Source organism: Sus scrofa, chromosome 1 (assembly GCF_054392235.1).
Source record: "Sus scrofa isolate SSC_HxYL_T2T_F1_AM1 chromosome 1, Sscrofa_HxYL_maternal_Yorkshire_Landrace_v2.0, whole genome shotgun sequence".
Classification (NCBI taxonomy): Eukaryota; Metazoa; Chordata; class Mammalia; order Artiodactyla; family Suidae; genus Sus; species Sus scrofa.
The window spans coordinates 72,881,113-72,902,106 of NC_139383.1; the positions used below are offsets into that span (position 1 = coordinate 72,881,113).

General features: G+C 38.7%; 1 protein-coding gene and 1 long non-coding RNA gene across 7 annotated transcripts in view; one reads left to right on the plus strand and one right to left on the minus strand.

Moving 5' to 3' along the window:
* The window catches only part of CRYBG1 (crystallin beta-gamma domain containing 1), a 211,196-nt gene that overhangs the window by 158,374 nt on the left and 31,828 nt on the right, over positions 1-20,994 (plus strand). For all 6 annotated transcript variants that reach the window (XR_014806521.1, XM_021090505.2, XM_084961601.1 and 3 more), the window contains 4 exons: positions 713-760; positions 847-965; positions 3,052-3,217; positions 6,406-6,545. Coding sequence is in view for 5 of the 6 variants with exons in the window: in XM_021090505.2 (XP_020946164.2) it covers positions 713-760; positions 847-965; positions 3,052-3,217; positions 6,406-6,545 (473 nt within the window). In the remaining variant the exon portion in view is untranslated. The remainder of the gene's footprint in view (positions 1-712; positions 761-846; positions 966-3,051; positions 3,218-6,405; positions 6,546-20,994) is intronic.
* Positions 11,344-14,686, minus strand: LOC146406142 (uncharacterized). Its single transcript, XR_014806591.1, has 2 exons — positions 12,727-14,686; positions 11,344-11,440 (listed from the first exon to the last, which is right to left on the minus strand). It is a non-coding gene; the product is annotated as an uncharacterized LOC146406142 (long non-coding RNA).

The window sequence follows — 20,994 nt, forward strand, 5'->3', positions numbered from 1 at the left end:
TTTATTTAGACTAGGTGACCACAGATGTTACTAAAAAAGAAAAGGTGGGAGGAGTTCCCATCATGGTGCAGCAGAAAGGAATCCGGCTAGGTACCATGAGGTTGTGGGTTCAATCCCTGGGGGATTGCTCAGTGAGTTGGGGATTCGGCATTGCCATGAGCTGTGGTGTAGGTCACAGATGCAGCTGGGATCCTGTGTTGCTCTGGCTGTGGTATAGGCCAGCAGTTGTAGCTCTGATTCAACCCCTAGCCTGGGAATCTCCATATGTTGTGGGTGCGGCCCTTAAAAGCAAAAAAAAAAAAAGGAATAGATTTAGATAAGGTATATATATATGAACACAAAATTGATTCAGCTTATTCTAAAATTTCTCTTTATTCATTTGAGATTCTGCTGAGATTGAATTATAATCTCTTAGCTGAGTTCTTTTTCTGTGAACTGATATAAAATGTAGGTCTGACTCATGGGCCCTGAACTTTGCAGATGGGTGGAAATATCCTAGGCATTTAAATGAGGAGAAACTGAAATGGCAAATGGAGTTAGAGGAGAGGAAGAATTTTAATCGGACGCTGGCATAGATCAAGATGGACCTGTTTCAGAATGGACAAATGGGAGGCCAGTTCCTGTTTCCTTGCTCAAAGGATGGTGGGAGGAGAAAAGAGAACTTTACACAAAGTTTAATTATTTGTTGCGCTTTTGTTTCATCTGATGACAGGCTCTTAGAGGGAATATCCAAAACAAAATCAATCCCCGACCCGGAAAGGTAAGAGTATTTTCTCCTCCTAGTCCAGATTTCATTTTGATCTGAGAACGTGCACAAGCACATGCTGCCCCTCTCACTTTCTTCAGGTGGTGATATACAGTGAGCCGGACGTCTCAGAGGCATGTATCGAAGTGTTTGGTGACATTGAGGATTGCAGCGCCTGGAGCCTCTCCCCTGTGATACTCGTAAAAGTCGTCAGAGGATGGTAAGAAGTAGCTCTTTGCGTTCCTGGCTTGGAGGGTGTGTGTTTTATGTTTTTCATTACCTTTTTAGTGCTCAGGACTTATTTTAAGTTATGCCTTTAGCGATATAAAGGGCAGAAAATACTTGTTAGTGAGTACTGAAAGTAATTCATATCTAAGAAATAGGGTTTTTAATGAGATTTCTGAGGATAAGAGTGATGCATGTTGATGCTAGAAAAATCAGAAAAGTGCAGCTGTTTGTTTCTTTTGCTCATTCTTCCCCCCAGTTACATTGGTTTGGACTGATGGGCCTCAGAGTCCGTAATATACTTTTGGTTTTTGAATTTTCAGTGAGGCTGATGCCTGTAATATACTTTTGGTTTTTGAATTTTCAGTGAGGCTGATGCGAATTGCACTGCTCATGTTGATAGAATTTTTTTAATTCTATAAGAAAAAAAAACTTTGCTAATTTTTAATGATAGTTTGGTGAAGGACTAACCTAAAATTTATTTTCTAACTTTTCAACAGCAAATAGATTTTGTTAAGAAACTGGTGAAAAAATTATGTTACCAGCTTAATTGCTTCAAGGAAATACACAGGAAGTTGAATAAAGAAAAGCAGCTTAGAAAAAAAAATCACTTACCTGGCATAAATACTTATCTTTAGTACTTATTTATAAACTCATTTAAAAGAGGGTGGGGCTCTAGACATTTATGGTTTAAAAAATTACTAAGCTTTTCTTTTGGTCTCCATTTGATTAAATATGCAGCTTCTTTCCTATTAGGTTTTAGATATCTTAATATATTTTTCTGTGCAATCAACATCTTTGTTAGAAAATACAATTTGCTTTTGTTCTTAAATTTGAAAACTGAAAATTAATATTTTGTTTTTAATGGAATAGTGATTTTTCACCTTTTGTTGCCTTCTCTCTTTTCGTGAAAGCATGAGCACTTAAGACCAGCCCTGTCATATGTTGACGTGGTTTTTCTTAAGTGTTTGGATGTTGTTGGGAAGAATACTTTAAAAATACTTTCTGAGTCACTAAAGTTAACATAATGCATAGTATAATTGAACGTTGCTAAGAGAGTAGAACTTAAAAGTTCTCATCACATGAAAAAAAATTGTGGGAGTTCCCGTCATGGCGCAGCAGAAACGAATCCGACTAGGAACTAGGAGCCATGAGGTTGCAGGTTCGATCCCTGGCCTCGCTTAGTGGATTAAGGAGCCGGCATTGCCATGAGCTGTGGTGTAGGTAGCAGACATGGCTCAGATCTGAAATTGTTGTGGTGTCGGCGGGTGGTTACAGCTCTGATTCCACTCCTAACCTGAGAACCTCCATATGTTGCAGGTGCAGCCCTAAAAAGACAGAAAGACCAAAAAAAAAAAAAAAAAAAATTGTAACCATGTGAGGTAGTAGTTGTTTACTAAACTCATTGTGGTAATATTGTATATTTTGTAATATACACACATATCAAATCATGTGGAACACCTAAAACTAATGCAGTGTTGTATGTGAATTAGATTGCAATGAAACTGGAAAAAATGCTTTCCATTAACAGGCATGTAGCAGTCCTTTGTATCAGTATATCCATTGATAGGGCTGTAATATGTAAGTTAAAATCTCTGAAGAGAAATGTTTTTTACATGTATAGGAAGAAAAAAGGAATACAGTAAAAGTTAATTTATCAGACATTTTACTGTTTATAGTCTCTACTAACTGGCAATTCTATAGCTTTACTAGCTGTTTTTTTTTTCTTTTTTTTTTGCCCCACCCACAGCTGTGGAAGTTCCTGGGCCAAGGGTCAAATCTGTGCAGCAGCTGCAGCAACGCCTGATCCTTAACCTGCTGTGCCACCAGGGAACTTTTCTTTAGTAGCTCTGTTAACATTCGAATTGATAACCAAAGTTCTCTGAGATGCTAATAAAGTTCTTCAATTATCAGAGGCTTAATTATGCCCAGGAAAGTTTTACTTTTAGGGAGTGTTTATGCTATTTTAATTGCTAGAGAATTTGCCACTAATATATGATAAATGTAGTGGCTATTGGAATATTTGAGTAATCAAAACATCTCTCACCAAGACTAATAGTTTTGCTGTGTTTTATTCTTAGTTGGATTTTGTATGAGAAACCAAATTTTGAGGGACACTCCATCCCTTTAGAAGAAGGAGAATTGGAACTCTCTGGTCTCTGGGGTATAGAAGATGTCTTGGAAAGAAACGAGGAGACAGAGTCGGATAAGCCTGTGGTAATTGGTTCAATGAGACATGTGGTCCAGGTAGGTTTAAAATTAGTAAGCTTTTTAGTAAAGGCAAACTGGATTTTGCTCAGTCACTTAACAAATAAGCTTAAGCTTTACCATTTCTTCCCTCACAAGGCGTCTTCCAAGGCTGTTTGATTTTATTTAAAAAATGGTTGGGAAAAATATTTGGTGTTTTTCGGTATCTTTTTATAATTTAAATATGTTTACACTTTAAATGATTTAGGAAAGACATTCTAATTGGGTTAGTCTTTTTTTTTTTTTTTTAGCGTAATAAGTCTTAAAGGTAAATTTCTCATTTCAGCCCTCCTATTCCCATCTTCAAATGTATTTCCCTTCATAACCTAGTTTTGAAGAATTCTGTATGAAGAGATTTTTCTTAATTTTTTTGGTTTTTCTGAGTTCTGATTACCTTGAGTGGCTTACAGGAGTTCTGTTTGGAAAAATAAATAATCCAAAAATAATTCAGTTGATGGTTCAACTCAGGGGTTTCTTGTGGGTTTTTTGTTTTTTTGGTTTTTTTTTTTTAATAGGCATTTGAGGCCATTCTATGGATTGGGTAACAATTTCTTGGTTCCTTATTCATTGATGAGGAAGTTGTATCAGAGTCTTCATGGTTCTTGGAATTTGATGATTCTTTACAATATAAAAATGTAAAAGGGGAGTTCCCATTGTAGCTCAGCAGTTACGAACCCGATTAATATCTATGAGGATACAGGTTCGAGGGTTCAATCCCTGGCTTTGCTCGTGGGTTAAGGATCGGCGTTGCCTTGCCGTGAGCTGCAGTGTAGGTCACAGACTCAGCTCGGATCTGGCATGGCTGTGGTATAGGTGGGCAGCTATGGCTCTGATTTGACCCCTACCCTGGGACCATCCATATGCCACGGGTGTAGCTCTAAAGAGAAAAAAAAAAAAAAAAAAAAAAAAAGGGAAAAAAAAACGCCATCTGTGTGCTAGAGATGGACGTTCTAAAATGAGAATGAGTAAGAATGACTAACAGTTTTTGACAGGAAAATGCCACCTGTTTTCTAGGTCAGCATTTCTGAATAACTTAGATGATAATTGGTATATTCTAAATGATTTATCTCTTAATAGTTTAAGTACATCATGTGATGAACCTTATTTATGTAAGACTTGAGGACCCCCATCTTAAAATGTCATGGTAGAATAACTGCAGTTTTTGTTTATTACTCAAATATTATTGGTAATAAAGCATTAGTCTTTTAAAATATCATCCAAATCCCATCTATCATGAAATGTCTTCTCTTCATTTTTCTAAACTCTCTACTCTTTCTTGGCCATATTATAATCTATGTTTTCTGTACTCGTAATCATAATACAAGCGCAAAGTAATTCTCGATCCTTTTTTTTTTCCCTCTGTCCATACCATTTTCCTGAAGGTCACACTCCATTGGAAGCATCTCTAAGTGATTTGTACCTGGGACAAGTAGTAGACCTAGTGGGTGGGTATTTAGGCTTCTGGTAAGGGGAATGAAGCATGTCGGTAAAGGGGCCTGACCTAATGCAGTTAATGCTTTTCATATTACTACATGGTTTGGAGTTTAACTGAGCAATTGATATGATGAGCTATCATTTATTTTGCCTTTCTCCTCACTGTGGGTTGTAAGATTGCTTCTAGTTTTTTTCCATCTAAAATAATGCTTCATGGAGTTCCCGTCGTGGCTCAGTGGTTAACAAATCTGACTAGGAACCATGACATGAGGTTTTGGGTTCGATCCCTGGCCTTGCTCAGTGGGTTTAGGATCCGACATTGCCGTGAGCTGTGGTGTAGGTTGCAGACGCAGCTCAGGTCCCATGTTGCTGTGGCTCTGGCGTAGGCCGACAGCTACAGCTCCGATTCAACCCCTAGCCTGGGAACCTCCATATGCCGCAGGAGCAGCCCTAGAAAAGGCAAAAAAGACCAAAAAAAAATAAAACATAAAAATAAATAGGGAGTTCCTGTCATGGCGCAGTGGTTAACGAATCCTACTAGGAACCAGGAGGTTGCGGGTTCCATCCCTGCCCTTGCTCAGTGGGTTAAGGATCTGGTGTTGCTGTGAGCTGTGGTGTAGGTTGCAGATGTGGCTCGGATCCCACATTGCTGTGGCTCTGGCGTAGGCTGGAAGCTACAGCTCCTATTAGACCCCTAGCCTGGGAACCTCCATATGCCGCAAGAGGGGCCCAAGATACAGCAAAAAGAAAAAATAAATAAATAAATAAATAAAATAATGCTGCATGAACATTTTTGTGCATTTAATAACATGTAATTTTCTGATTTATTTCCTTAGGGTAAATTTTTCTGAATGGTATCATGTTAAAAGAGAAGGAGCATTTTTACAGCCCCTGACATACAATGAATTACATATATATATGTACATATATACTTATGTATTCACATATGTGTAAAAAATTTTTTTCTGATTGTGTTTATGGTTTCTTAACACAGAAACATAAATGGCAGCCCAATGTATATTTAAGGGGTGGTTACCTTTTTAGTTCGCTGAATTTGTTCCTTTTGTTAATGTTTCAAAGAGTCGCCCATGAACTAACCCAGGTGTAACTGTTCTTTATACATCAGTTCACCTCACTCAGCAACACTGAAAGACGTTCAATCAACTGATTAGGGCTCAGGCACTCAGCCAGCTGAGGCCTTTTATAGAGTGTGTGATGGCCGTGCAGTGCCTGGAACAGTGACCAAACTGCAGAGATCTGTAAGTCACTGTAAATGTGTGTGCCTTTGCCTTGACAGCTTAAACCAAACCAACATTGTAGTCAAGGACAGTTACCACAGGGGTCTTGGGCGCAACACAACAGTTGAGGAAGATTCCAAGGGCAGCCACTCTGGAGACTAGAGTCTCTGGACCTGGATGGTCGCAGGAGAGCAAATAAATTACAAATCATGTCACTAAGGAAAGCCAAGCAGCTTTTTCAGTGAGAATGAGAAAAACAATACGTTGCAAAATTCTCAAATACATTTCTGGGGAACTTTGCTTCAGTCATATATCAAGCAATGTGTCTGCCACAAAAGACCACATATTATTAAATCAAGGGTGAAAACAGGGAAGGGATAAAGTGGCAGGTGATCTGTGAAAGGTATATTTAAAACTTATTGTAATTGTTTGAAAAAAGGAATAACGAGCTTATTGTAGAGTTTAATACATGGTATAATTATTATGTATGTATATATGTGGGTTTTTTTTTTTCAGGATTACAGAGTCAGTCAAATTGATTTATTTACTGAACCAGAAGGGTTAGGACTCCTAAATTCCTACTTTGATGATACTGAAGAAATGCAGGGATATGGTGTAATACAGAAGACTTGTTCCATTAAAGTACATTGGGGCACGTGAGTATTTATTTCCAATATAGTTTTTTGTTTTTTGATTTAAAGTATAGTTGATTTACAGTGTTGTGTCAATTTCTGCTGTATGGCAAAGTGAATTTGTCATACACATATATACACATGTGTGTGTGTATTCTTTTCCATCATGGTCTATCCCAGGACTGAATTTAGTTCCCTGTGCTATACAATAGGACCTTGTTGTTTATCCATTCTAAATGTAATAGTTTGCATCTAGTAACCCCAAACTCTCAGTCCATCCTTCTCCCTCCCCCCCACCCCTTAGCAACTACAAGTCTGTTCTCAGTGTTTGTGAATCTGTTTGTTTTGTAGATATGTTTATTTGTGTCGTATTTTAGATTTCACAGGTAAGTGATATCATATGGTAGTTGTTCCTCCCTTTCTGACTTACTTCACTTAATATGAGAATCTCTAGATGCATCCATGTTGCTGCAAATGGCATTGTTACATTCTTTTTTATGGCTGAGTAGTATTTTGTTATATATATGTACATATTTTTAATCCATTCATCTGTTGATAGACATTTAAGTTGTTTCCATGTCTTAGCTATCGCGAATAGTGCTGCCATGAGCATAGGGGTGCATATATCTTTTTGAATTATACTTTTGTCTGGATATATTCCCGGAAGTGGGATTGCTGGATCATATGATAATTTTCTTTTTAGTTTTCTGAGGAACTTTCATACTGTTTTCCAAAATGGTTGTACCAACTGACATTCCCACTAACAGTGTAGGAGGGTTCCCTTTTCTCCACACCCTCTCCAGCATGTGTGATTTGTAGACTTTTTTTATGATTTTATTTTTTTCCCGTTGTACAGCATGGGATCAAGTTACTCTTACATGTATACATTTTTTTCCCACCCTTTGTTCTGTTGCAATATGAGTATCTAGACATAGTTCTCAATGCTACTCAGCAGGATCTCCTTATAAATCTATTCTAAGTTGTATCCGATAACCCCAAGCTCCCAATCCCTCCCTCTCCCGTTGGGCAGCCACAAGTCTATTCTCCAAGTCCATGATTTTCTTTTCTGTGGAGATGTTCATTTGTGCTGTATATTAGATTCCAGTTATAAGTGATATCATATGGTATTTGTCTTTGTCTTTCTGACTCATTTCACTCAGTATGAGAGTCTCTAGTTCCATCTTGATTTGTAGACTTTTTAAGGATGGCTATTCTGACTGGTGTGAGGTGGTAACTCACTCTAGTTTTGATGTGCCATTTATCTAATAATCAGTGATGTTGAGCATCTTTTGATGTGCCTGCTGGCCATCTGTATGTCTTCTTGGAAAAATGTCTATTTAGGTCTTCTGCCCATTTTTCAGTTGGATTGTTTTTTTGTTGTTGAGTTGTATGAGTTGTTTGTATGTTTTGGAGATTAAGCTTTTGTTAATTGCATCATTTGCAGATGTTTTTTTCCCATTCTGTGGGTTGGCTTTTTGTTTTTTAATAGTTTCTTTGCTATGCAAAAGTTTGTACATTTGATTAGATCCCATTTGTTTATTTTTGTTTTTATTTCTATTGCCTTGAGAGACCAGCCTAAGAAAATGTTTGTACAGTTTATGTTAGTGAATGTTTTTCCTATGTTCTCTTCTAGGAGTTTTAAGGTATCATGTCTTATGTTTAAGTCTTTAAGCCATTTTGAGTTTATTTTTGTGCATATGTGAGGGTGTGTTCTAATGTTGATTTATATGCACCTGTCCAACTTTCCCAGTACCACTTGCTGAAGAGACTGTATTTTTCCCATTTTTTTGTATTCTTCCCTCCTTTGTTGAATATTAATTGACCCTAGGTGTGTGGGTTTATTTCTGGGATCCCTATTCTGTTCCATTGATTGGTCTGTCTTGTTTTTGTACCAATACCACACTATCTTGATTACTGTATATTTATAGTGTTGCCTAAAGTCTGGGAGAGTTAGACCTCCTGCTGTGTTTTTTTCCCCTCAGGGTTGCTTTGACAATTTTGGGCCTTTTATGGTTCCATATAAAATTTTTTGGATTATTTGTTCTAGCTCTGTAAAAAATCTCATGGGTAGTTTGATAGGAATCACATTTAAAGCTGTAGATTGCTTTGGGTAGTATTGCCATCTTGACAATATTAATTATTCCAATACAAGAGCATGATCCAATACAGTTTAATGAAGCTTCTTTGTGAGTGTAGAAAGAGAACTTAAGATACCTGTCGCTCTGATTTGTTGTCGAATTAAGTAATTATTGACTAAAAGGATTTCGTGCTTTTTTTGATAAGGCACATAAAAATTCTCTGTTACTTATGTGACTATGAGTCAGCTCTCTTATAAACAGTAACGATTTCTGGGAGGAAGTGCAGGGAGAAAACTGCATTTTTAAGGTAGGGCTTTCTTTATCACAAAGGAACCTGATTCATTTAAAGCTGAATTGCAGATTATACCTTCGTGGTAATTAAAGGAGTAATTCAAAGCCTGTGTGCCCCTGATATTTCAGGTGGGATAGAGGCCAACGCACATGCTGCTTCCTTTAACATTTTCACACAATGCTTTCCAAAGCCCCTGGGATGTTGGTTTCAGAAATCACAGGAAACTGCAGGAGTATTTTGAAGGAAATGGGAATACCTCAGATGGGGAGAAATTAGGCTAGAAAGTGCAGGCCGCAATACTGAGGCTCAGGGCCACTGCAATGGAGAGTGCACAGCCCAGGGCATATGACAGACATCCACTGAGATGCAGGGAAGACACTAATGCTTCTTTATATTTTATTGAAAATCTGTTCAGATTTTATTTTCATATACGTTTTTAAATAAATTAATATATGGAATGGTTTTTTATGTATAATTTATAAAGATTCATATACTCAGAGACTGCTCAAAAGTTTTTATTTGTGGTTTATATATAATACATATGTAATGAGTCTGAAGGTAAATGCTACAAGAAATATAAATTAGGGAGAGGGACAATGCAATTGCTACTTTAGAGAGTGGTTGGGAAAAGTCCTGGGTGACATTTAAGTAGGCTGAGGGAAGTGAGGGAGTCAGCTGTGGGATATCCCAATGGGTCAGGGCAGGGGGTGTTCTAGGCAGGAAGCCCAGCATTTGCAAAGCCCTCCAGGGGATGTTTGGGCAGCAGCTGGGAGGTCCAGCTGGCCACAGCAGAGTGTGGACCAGTGATGGGAGAGGGGCCTCAAGTCCTGTCAGAACTTGTAGGATGCAGAAGGGATTTTTAGATGACTCCAAGTGATCTAACTTGTGTTCTAGGAGGATGACTCTAGCTGCTCTGTAAAAATAGATTGTAAAGAAGTAAGAATGGAAGCAAAGACACTACTTAAGAGGTCATTGCAATTACATAGGCAAGAGTATTTGGTGACTTGGCGTGATAATTAGTGGTAGAAAATGGTCAGATGGTACATATATTTTGAAGGCAGAACTGACATTTGCTGACAGATTTCATGCAGGGCATGAGCGGCTGAGAAATATCCAGGGTTTGAGACTCCGGCACTTATTGGAATGGAGAAAACTAGGCAGGAGGGTGAAATCCAGGAGTGGAGTTTGGAAGGCGAAGTTGGAGATGCCAACTGCCCATTCAAGTAAGAGGTCATGAGGTGCCTGGGTGCGGAACCCTGGAGTTGGGGGACAGCTGGAGGTGAGATCAGGAGTCACCACATGGGAAAGGTATGTAAACCCTGTGCTGGATGGGATCTCACAGGGAGTCAGTGTGAAGAGCAAAGACAACATCTGAGCTTTGGGCACTTTCATATTCAGCGATGGGGAGAAAACAGAAGAATCTAAACAAAAGAAATTGTCTTCACCTCTTGCTGCCTTTGTATTTTTTTTTTTTTCACATCAAAGAGACTTAAACATCTTTTTTTCTCCAAGTGTTTAATGTTGAGAAAGATCACTTTCCTTCAAAAAGAATGAAATGGGTGTCTGCCATAGTATTTTAATTTCATGTCTGGAAGATTTCGTGACTCAGGCTTGGGCTATGTGGAAGCAATAATGAGCTACACTTAAATAATATGTCTTACCTTTAAGTTTAACCTAGCCTTAGAGGTTACAAACCAGCCATGTTTTACAGTTTTTGGTGGGCTTGCATGGCAGTAGACCTTTTGTTTTCCTGGTTCTTCATTGCCTTTAGGATAATAGAAAGCTGCCTTGATGTCAGTTCAAAATTGGGCTCATTGAACTTCGTTAGGTTGGGACCAGGTCATTAGTACTTTTACAGACCTCCATGGGGAGTCTCAATGGGTTGGGAGAACTCAGCCCAAAACAGGTACCTAAGCTCATGTTGCCTTTGTTGGTGCACCAGTCCCCTGAGCTGGTGTAAAAGAAGACTTTGCTGGAGTTCCCTGGCTTAGTGGGTTAAGGATCTCGAGTTGTCACTACAGCAGCTTGGGTCACTGCTGTGGCACGGGTTCAATCCCTGGCCTAGGAACTTGTGCATGCCATGGATTCTGGCAAAAAACAACAACAACAACAACAAAAAAAATGAACAAAAAACTTTGCTGTGTTGGGGAGTTTTTAAGATTCCCTTAAGAGATTTATTCCAGGGCCTATTCATCTGGATTAGGCTCTTCTACACACACTCACAAATTAGGAGTGTTATCTGTCAGTTTCTTATTTTGGAAAATGAGAAATTTCTAACTAAAATTTCCTTTCATATTCTGTTAAGTGTGATTTGTTTTTAAACCTTTGTTTTAAGCAGCTGGCTAATGCCAGCACCCATCTTCCCAGAGGTGAGGGTGCATCTTTTTTTTAAGTATGTTTCCTTTGTTTGTTTGTTTGTCTTTTCTAGGGCCGCTTCCATGGCATATGGAGGTTCCCAGGCTAGGGCTCGAATTGGAGCTATAGCTGCTGGCCTACGCCAGAGTCACAGCAACACAGGATCCGAGCTGTGTCTGCAACCTACACCACAGCTCACGGCAATGCCAGGGATCACTGAGCAAGGACAGGGATCAAACCCACAACCTCATGTGGATCAAAACCACAATCCTAGTTGGATTCGGTAACCACTGTGCCACCACAGGAACGCCTTTAAGTATATTTCTAATAAAACTAAGGAATTTTAGAAGATCAAAGGGAGCATGAAGAGCATCGGTTCCAACACCATCATTTAACCAAGGAAGATGGGTTATGGTCACCTTCTTGAGTTGGGTTAGTTGTCAGCAGAACAGGTACTGAAGGTATTCTGAAGTCAAGGGACTTTTTTTTTTAATGGCCACATAGTCGTCAATCAACTCTATTATGAAATATTTAATGTATAAGAAGACTATGTGTATATATGTGAATTATGAAGCCTAGAGATAAAATAGACCCCCTTGTGCCCACTTAGACCCTCACCTCTACCAGCACTGCCACAGCACACTGTGTAGCCCACCTGGTCCCGTCCCCCTGACTCCTCCACACACCCTTCTCTGGACTTCTGTTTTTCTCATTCTTTCATTTTATAGTTTTACCACATGATATCTCCTGCATTAGTTTAGTTGTGCTTGCTCTTGAACTTTGTAAAAAAGTGTTCCCAAACTTCCCTGTGGATTGTTCCCTTTCTCTACATTGTTTGTTTGTTACATTTCTCACAACAGTTTTTTTTAAAGTCTTATTGAAGTATAGTTGATTTACAAAGTTGTGATCATTCCTGCTGCACAACAAAGTGGTTCAGATATACATAGGCAAAGTATTTGATGACTTGGCATGATAGTTAGTGGTAGAAAATGGTCAGATGGTACATACATTTTGAAGGCAGAACTGACATTTGCTGACAGATTTCATGCGGGGTGCAACAGAGTTGGGGGTTGTTTCCCAAATTTCTCTTTTCTGTTATTTCATTGTTAGTATATATAGTTTCACAGTCGATTTCTGTGTATTAATTTTGTATCCTGCAACTTTACCACATTCATTAATGAGTTCTAATAGTTTTCTGGTAGCATCTTTAGGATTTTCTAGGTGTAGTATCATGTCATCTGCAAACAGTGATAATTTTACTTCTTCTTTTCTATTTTGGAATCCTTTTACTTCTTTTTTCCTCTCTCTGATTGCCATGGCTAGGACTTCCAAAACTATGTTGAATGAAAGTGGTGAAAGAGGACATTATTGTTTTTGTTTTGTTCGTTTTGTGCTTTTTAGAACCACACTCGTGGCAAATGGAGGTTCCCAGCCTAGAGGCTGAATTGATGCTACAATTGCCGGCCTACGCCACAGCCACAGCAGCACAGGATCTGCGCCACATCTGCAGCCTACACCACAGCTCACGGCAACACCGGATCCTTAACCCACTGACTCCTCCACCCACCCAGGGGCCAGGGATGGAACCTGAAACCTCACGGTTACTAGTCGGATTCATTTCCACTGTATCACAGCGGGAACTCCTGGACAACCTTGTCTTATTCCTGATCTTAGCAGAAATTCTTTCAGCTTTTCACCACTGAGAATGATGTTAGCTCTGGGTTTGTCAACATGGCCTTTATTATGTTGAAGTAGGATCACCCCATGCCCACTTTCTGGTTTTTTTTTTTTTTTTAATCATAAATGGGTGTTGGATTTGTCAAAAGCTTTTTCTGCATCTATTCATATGACCATATGGTTTTTATTCTTTAATTTGTTAATGTAGTATATCACACTGATTTGTGGATATTGAAAATTCCTTGCATCACTGTGACAAATCTCACTTGATCATAGTGTATGATCCTTTTACTGTATTGCTGGGTTCAGTTTGATAGTATTTTGTTGAGGATTTTTTCATCTATGTTTGTCAATGATGTTGGCCTGTAATTTTCTTTTTTTGTGGTATCTTTATCTGGTTTTGGTATCAGGGTGATGGCGGGCTCATAGAATGAGTTTGGGAGTGTTCCTTCCTCTGCAATTTTTTTTGGAAGAGTTTCAGAAGCGTAGATATTAATTCTTCTCTAAATGTTTGATAGAATTTGCCTGTGACTCCATAAGGTCCTGGACTTTTGTTTGTTGGAATTTTTTTAATCACAGTTTCAATTTCAGTACTTGTGATTGGTCTGTTCATATTTTCTATTTCTTCCTGGTTGAGTATTAGAAGATGGTACCTTTCTAAGAATTTGTCCATTTCTTCTAGGTTGTCCATTTTATTGGCATAAAGTTGCTTGTAGCAGTCTCTTAAGATCCTTTGTATTTCTGTGATGTCCATTGTACTATCTCCTTTTCTCATTTCTAATTTTACTGATTTGGGCTCTCTCCCTTTTTTTCCTTGACAAGTCTGGCTAAGGGTTTGTCAATTTTGTTGATCTTTTCAAAGAACCAGCTTTAAGTTTTATGGATTTCTGCTCTGAGCTTTATGATTTCTTTCCTTTTTCTAACTTTGCATTTTGTTTGTTCTTTTCTCTCTAGTTGCTTTAGGTTTAAGGATAGGTTGTTTATTTGAGTTTTTTGGTGTGTCCTGAGGTAGGCTTGTGTTGCTATAAACTTCTCTCTTAGAACCTCTTCTGCTGCATCCCATAGGATTTGTTTGTTTGTTTGTTTGTTGTCTTTTTAGGGCCACCCCCAAGTCATATGGAGGTTCCCAGGCTAGGGGTCAAATCGGAGCCACAGCCACAGCAATGCCAGATCCAAGCCACATCTACAGCCTACACCACAGCTCATGGCAATGTAAGATCCTTAACCCACTAAGCGAGGCCAGGGATCAAACCTGCATCCTCATGTATGCTAGTCAGATTCGTTTCCACTGAGCCACAACAGGAACTCCATGCATCCCACTGGTTTTGGATCATTGTGTCTTTTTTGTCATTTGTCTTCAGGTATTGTTTGATTTCCTCTTTGATTTCTTTAGTGATCTGTTGGCTGTTTAGCAGCACATTGTCTAATTTCCACATGTTTTTGGGTTTTATTCAGTTTTTTCTTATAGTGGACTTCTAATCCCTTAGCACTGTGGTAGGAAAAGACTCTTCATATGATTTCAGTTTTCTAAATTTACTGAGGCTTGATTTGTGGCCCAGACTGTGATCTATCCTGGAGAATGTTCTGTGTGTTCTTAAGAATGTTACTTCTTAAGAAGAAACAGATGGAATGCTGTCAGATAGAATGTTCTATAAATATCTATTAAATCTATCTGGTCTATTGCATCACCTAAGGCCTCGGCTTCCTTATTGATTTTCTGTATGGATGATTTGTTCATTGCTGTAAGTGGGGTGTTAATGTCCCCCACTATTATTGTGTTACTGTGTTGTGTCCTTTTATTACTGTTGGCAGTTGGCTTATATATTGGGTGCATATATATTTACAGTTGTTATATCTTCTTGGATTGATCCCTTGATCATAATGTAATGTCCTTCTTTGTCTCCTGTAACCCATTTATTTTAAAGTCTATTTTTCTGATAAGAGTATTACGGCTCCAGCTTTTGTTTGATTTCTGTTTGCATGGACTACCTTCTTCCATCCTCTTACTTTGTACGTTCCCCTAGGATTCCCCTTTGGATTGCTTTATCTTATTTTTGTGTGTATGTATTATAGACTTTTGGTTTGTGGTTACTAATGAGGTTTTGATATAGGAGTCTATATACATACAAAATTGTTTTAAGTTTCTGGTTTCTTAATTGTAGATGTGTCTCCAGTATCATGCATTTATATCCTCCTCTTCTCATGATTGCTGGTTTGGGTATCATATTTGTGTGTGGATGAGTTCCTACATTTATTATGTGTTTGCCTTTATTGGTGAGCTTTCTCATTTGTAATTTTCTTATTTCTAGTTGTGGCCTCTTCTTTTCCACCAAGAGAATTTCCTTTATTATTTGTTATAAACCTGGTTTGGTGGTGCTGAATTCTCTTAATCTTTGCCTGTCTGTAAAGCTTTTGATTTCTCCTTCAAATCTGAATGAGTGCCTTGCTGGGTAGAGTATTCTTGGTTGTAGGTTTTTTCCTTTTGTTGCTTTTCCCTAGCTACTTTCAATATTGTCTCTTTGTCTTTAATTTTGGTTAGTTTGATAATATGTGTCTTGGGTACTTCCTCCTTGGATTTATACTATATTAGTATAATAGTATTCATTGTGCTTCCTGGATTTAAGTGACTAATTCCTTTCCAAAGTTAGGGAAGTTTTTGGCTATTATCTCTTCAAATATTTCTCAAGCCTTTTCTCTCTTCTCCTTCTGGCACCCCTATAATGCAAATGTTAGTGTATTTAATGTTGTCCCATTAAAGTTTGTTTGGAAACACAAAAGACCCAGAATAGCCAAAGACATCCTGAAAAAGAAAAATGGAGCTGGAGGAATCAGGCTCCGTTACTTCAGACTATACTACAAATCAACAGTGATCAAAACCATATGGTACTGGCACAAAGACAGAAATATAGATCAGTGGAGCAGGATAGAAAGCCCAGAATTAAACCCATGCACCTATAGTCAACTAATCTATGACAAAGAAGGCAAGAATATACAATGGAGAAAAGACAGCCTGTTCAATAAGTGGTGCTGGGAAAACTTGACGGCCACATGTAAAAGAATGAAATTAGAACACTCCCTAACACCATACACAAAAATAAACTCAAGATGGATTAAAGACCTAGATATAAGACCAGATGCTATAAAACTCTTAGGGGAAAACATAGGCCAAACACTCTTTGACATAAACCACAGCAACATCTTCTCAGATCCACCTCTTAGACTAATGACAATAACAAAAAAAATAAATAAATAAACAAATGGGCCTTAATTAAACTTAAAAGTTTCTGCACAGCAAAGGAAACCCTAAAAAAAAACAAAAACACAACCCACAAAATGGGAGAAAATCTTTGCAAATGAATCAACTGACAAGGGATTAATCTCCAGAATTTATAAACATCTCCTACAGCTCAATACCAAAAAAACAAACAACCCCATCAAAAAATGGGCAGAAGATCTAAACAGACAATTCTCCAAAGAAGACATACAGATGGCCAAAAAACACATGAAAACATGTTCAACATCACTCACTATTAGAGAAATGCAAACCAAAACCACTATGAGGTACCATCTTACACCAGCCAGAATTGCCATCATCAAGAATTCTAAAAACAACAAGTGCTGGGGAGAGTGTGGAGAAAAAGGAACCCTATGACACTGTTGGTGGGATTGTAAATTGGTGCAACCACTGTGGAAAACGGTATGGAGATTCCTCAGAAAACTAAACATAGAACTACCATTTGATCCAGCAATCCCACTCCTGGGCATCTATCCAGAGAAAACCACGACTCGCAAAGACACGTACTCTGATGTTCATTGCAGCACTGTTTGCAACAGCCAAGACATGGAAACAACCTAAATGTCCATCGACAGAGGAGTGTATCAAGAAGATGTGGTACATATACACAATGGAATATTACTCAGCCATTAAAATGAAGGAAATACCAGCATTTTTAGCAACATGGATGGACGTAGAAATTATCATGCTAAGTGAAGTCAGCCATACAATGAGACACCATCATCAAATGCTTTCACTGACATGTGGAATCTGAAAAAAGGACAGACGGAACTTCTTTGCAGAACAGATGCAGACTCACAGGCATTGAAAATCTTATGGTCTCAGAGGAGACAGTTTGGGGGTAGGGGTTGTGCTTGGGTTGTGGGATGAAAATCCTGTGAAATCAGATTTTTATGATCATTATACAACTATAGATGTGATAAATTCATTTGAGTAATAGAGATGTGGTACATATACACAATGGAGTATTACTCAGCCATTAAAAGGAAAGAAATACTGGCATTTTTAGCAATATGGATGGACCTAGAAATTATCATGCTAAGTGAAGTCAGTCAGACAATGAGACACCAACATCAAATGCTGTCACTTACGTGTGGAATCTAAAAAAATGACACAACGAATTTCTTTGCAGAATAGTTACTCACAGACTTTGAAAAATTTATGGTTTCCAAATGAGACAGATTTGTGGATGGGGGGATGCACTGAGGGTTTGGAATGGACATGCTGTAAAATTTGGTTGTGATGATTGTTGTACACCTATAAATTAATAAAATTCATTAAGTAATAATAAAAAGAACATAGGCAAAACATTCTCTGACATCAACCATACAAATGTTTTCTTAGGACAGTCTCCCAAGGCAACAGAAATAAAAACAAAAATAAACCAATGGGACCTAATCACACTTATAAGCTTTTGCACAGCAAAGGAAACCATAAAAAAAGAAAGAAAAATTCCTGTCATGGCTCAGCAGAAATAAGTCAGACTAGTATCCATGGCCTTGGCTCAGTGGGTTAAGGATCTGTGTTGCCATGATCCATATCTGGAATCTAATATATGGCACAAATGAACCTATCTACAGAAAAGAAACAAACTCATGGACTTGGAGAACAGACTTGTGGTTGCCAAGGGGGAGGGAGTGGGATGGACTGGGAGTTTGGGGTTAGTAGATGCAAACTATAGCTTTTGGAGTGGATAAACTATGACATCCTGCTGTATAGCACAGGAAACTATATCTAGTCGCTCGTGATGGAACATGATGGAGGTTAATGTGAGAAAAAGATTGTATATATATGTGTGTGTGTATAACTGGGTCACTTTGTTGTAGAGCAGAAATTGACAGAACACTGTAATTCAACTAAATAGAAAAAATCTTTTTTAAAAAAGAAAAAAAGAAAAAATAGTAAAATTGCCCCAGAATTCTCTTAGACTAGAAATACTGTTTCTGGTTTAAGAACAAGTGAATAAGACCAGTTTTTCTTGTCTGAGCAAAGTGTATGTCTGAAAGAACCATTACACAGATGTTTTTAATGAATTATAGATGGCCATTGTTATTAGTTCAACAATACTCATTTATGTATATACTAGTTATTTTTTAAAAAAGCTCACAAGTTCTCTTGTGGCTCAGTGTTGTCACTGCAGTGGCTTGGGTTGCGCCAGTGCTGTGGATTCAGTCCCTGGGCCAGGAACTTTCATGTGCCATGAGCACAGCCAAAAAAATAAAAATAAAAAAATAAAAGTTCAGACTTGATAGTCATACTGTTTCTTTATAATATAGGCAAAAGCTACGTACATAGGAAAATAAGAATACCTTCAGAAAATGAAATAATACTGCCTGAAGGTAGATTGCTCATCTCCTGATGGCCTCATGAATAATGTATCTTCTTAGAATAGAATTTAGGGAAAAAGAGTAACACTGTATATGAATGTTCAAATTCTAAAGGCTGTCCCACATCCATAAATGTCTGTCTGAGTTACCCAGCAGGCCTCAGCACTCACTCAGTGAGGACTGACTCTCAGAATAGCAGTCCTTTCAAATGTATCTGTTTATGTGGTCAGTTTTTCAGCAGATTCCCTTCTACCCTAAACTACTTTCCTCCTATAAATGTTACTGTGACTAAATTACATGCTTCAGGGAAAGTGAGTTGTTTAGTATCTGATGAATAAATACCCTCAGAACTCAAACTATAGAAGGAAAGACTGAATCAAAGGTACTTTAGTAAGTATCTTGTCAGAACCCCAGAATCACTTGTTTATGAGCTGTTCATTGTGTATGAAAAATTCAGCCTGTTTTTTTTGATGAGTCAAGACTCATAGCCGTTGGTTTGTTAGCCAGATAGGACAATATATGAGAAACTGCCATTATTTAGTTAGGGCACGAGATCAGTGTGTGGTATGCTGGTGAGAGCTTTTAGCTCCAAAAAAAAAAAAAAAAAGATGGAATGCAGCCTTAACTGTCATGCTTTAAACAAAAGGAGATTTAAAGGACCCCCTCTTAGCCTCTACGTTTTTGTGCGTTAGGAATACATCATATCGGTGGTCTTTAAAAGATGTCTCTTTTTGTCCTTAAGTTAATTTTTTTATTGAAGTATATATGATATTTATATTAAAAGGTGCACAAATCAGACATGTATAAGCTGAGTGAATTTTCCAGGTGTAACTGTCACCTAAATCAAGACATAGCACATAACTGGTATCTTAGAAACTCCCTCATTCATGCCTCCTCTTGGTTGACTTCTAACGCTGTGGATTAGTTTTGATCCCCACCCATACACTTCATGCAGCCTCCCAACAGTCTAGGGGCTATGTGGGTGTTGCCAGGTCTTCAGTAGGATTTTGATTGTAAATCCCTGTGTAATTAGTGAGTCTAAAGAAGTTACGGATTTATCCAGGGGAATCTTCACCAAAAGCCATCATCAAAAAGGTGCCCTTGGGCCAAAATTGTAAACCAAGAGAAAAGCAAGGGGGTGGGGTGGGGGATGCTGAACCACTGCTGCTAAAGGATTGCATTTACAGTCAACCTCTTCTTGGCTCCGTGTTCTGGGGAGTGTGGTGGAGTTAGCCTAGCTAAGAAGCTTTAGCAAGACATTCATTGGTGAGTGTAAATGATCATCAAGAATTCCATATTTGGGAGTTCCTATTGTGGAGCAGTGGTTAACGAATCCGACTAGAAACCATGAGATTGCATGTTCGATCCCTGGCCTCACATAGTGGGTTAAGGATCCGGCGTTGCTGTGAGCTGTGGTGTAGGTTGCAGACATGGCTCAGATCCTGCATTGCTGTGACTGTGGCGTAGGCCGGCAGCTACAGCTCCAATTAGATCCCTAGCCTGGCAACCTCTATATGCCGCGGGTGCGGCCCTAGAAAAGAAAAGGAAAAAAGCAAAAGCCATATTTGTTTATGAAGGGAGTGTATTAACATGTCTCTTACATAAATGTCAGTTCTCCAGCAACCTCACCTTCCCAGAACCTTCCCGGGAACCAAGAAATTGACAAGACTGCCCAGTCTTTAGAGACAGTTCGTATCAGGCATGGTTTTCTGGTTTCTAGCACATTAGAGGAAGGTGGGGCTTCTGGTTCCCTGACTGTAGCAGAAGTGACAGCTGATGAGCCTGATAGAGGGTGTGGTATTGAAGAGCCATAAAAATCACATCCAGGAACTTAAAGCTTTGGGCCTAGGAACAAGCAGCTTCAGACCTTTAAAGTCCCTACAGACATGCTCACACTGCCCCTCCTGACTCACTGTGGAAGAGTAAATAATGTTCCATGCAGTCTCTGGAATGAGAAAGATTGCTGAAGAGGATGCTTAGGAGCTGGGCTTTGGATTCAGCTTCAATCAGCCCTGCCTCTGGTGCTGGTATCTGTGTGGCCCTGGACGACTTTCTTTTCTTTTCTTTTTTTTTTTCTTTTTTGGTCGCCCTGCAGCATATGGAGTTCCTGGGCCAGGGATCAGATCTGAGCCACAGTTGTAACTTATGCCATAGCTGTATTAATGCTGGATCCTTAACCCACCGTGCTGGGCAAGAGTGAACCTGTGTCCCAATGTTGCAGAGATGCTCCTGATCTCATTGCACCACAGTGGGAACTCCCCGGTGTTAACCTCATCTGTAAAATGAGACAGTAGTGTCCTTTCTCATAGCATTGTTGTGAGGATTGGGTGGAATTCTGGGTGGCTTTCCTTGTAAGCTCTACATAGTTGTTAGCCAATATTAATTTCTGATACTGTGACAAATAATTAGGTGTCCTGTTCTTTGGTTAAAAATGAGATGTAACCTTTTA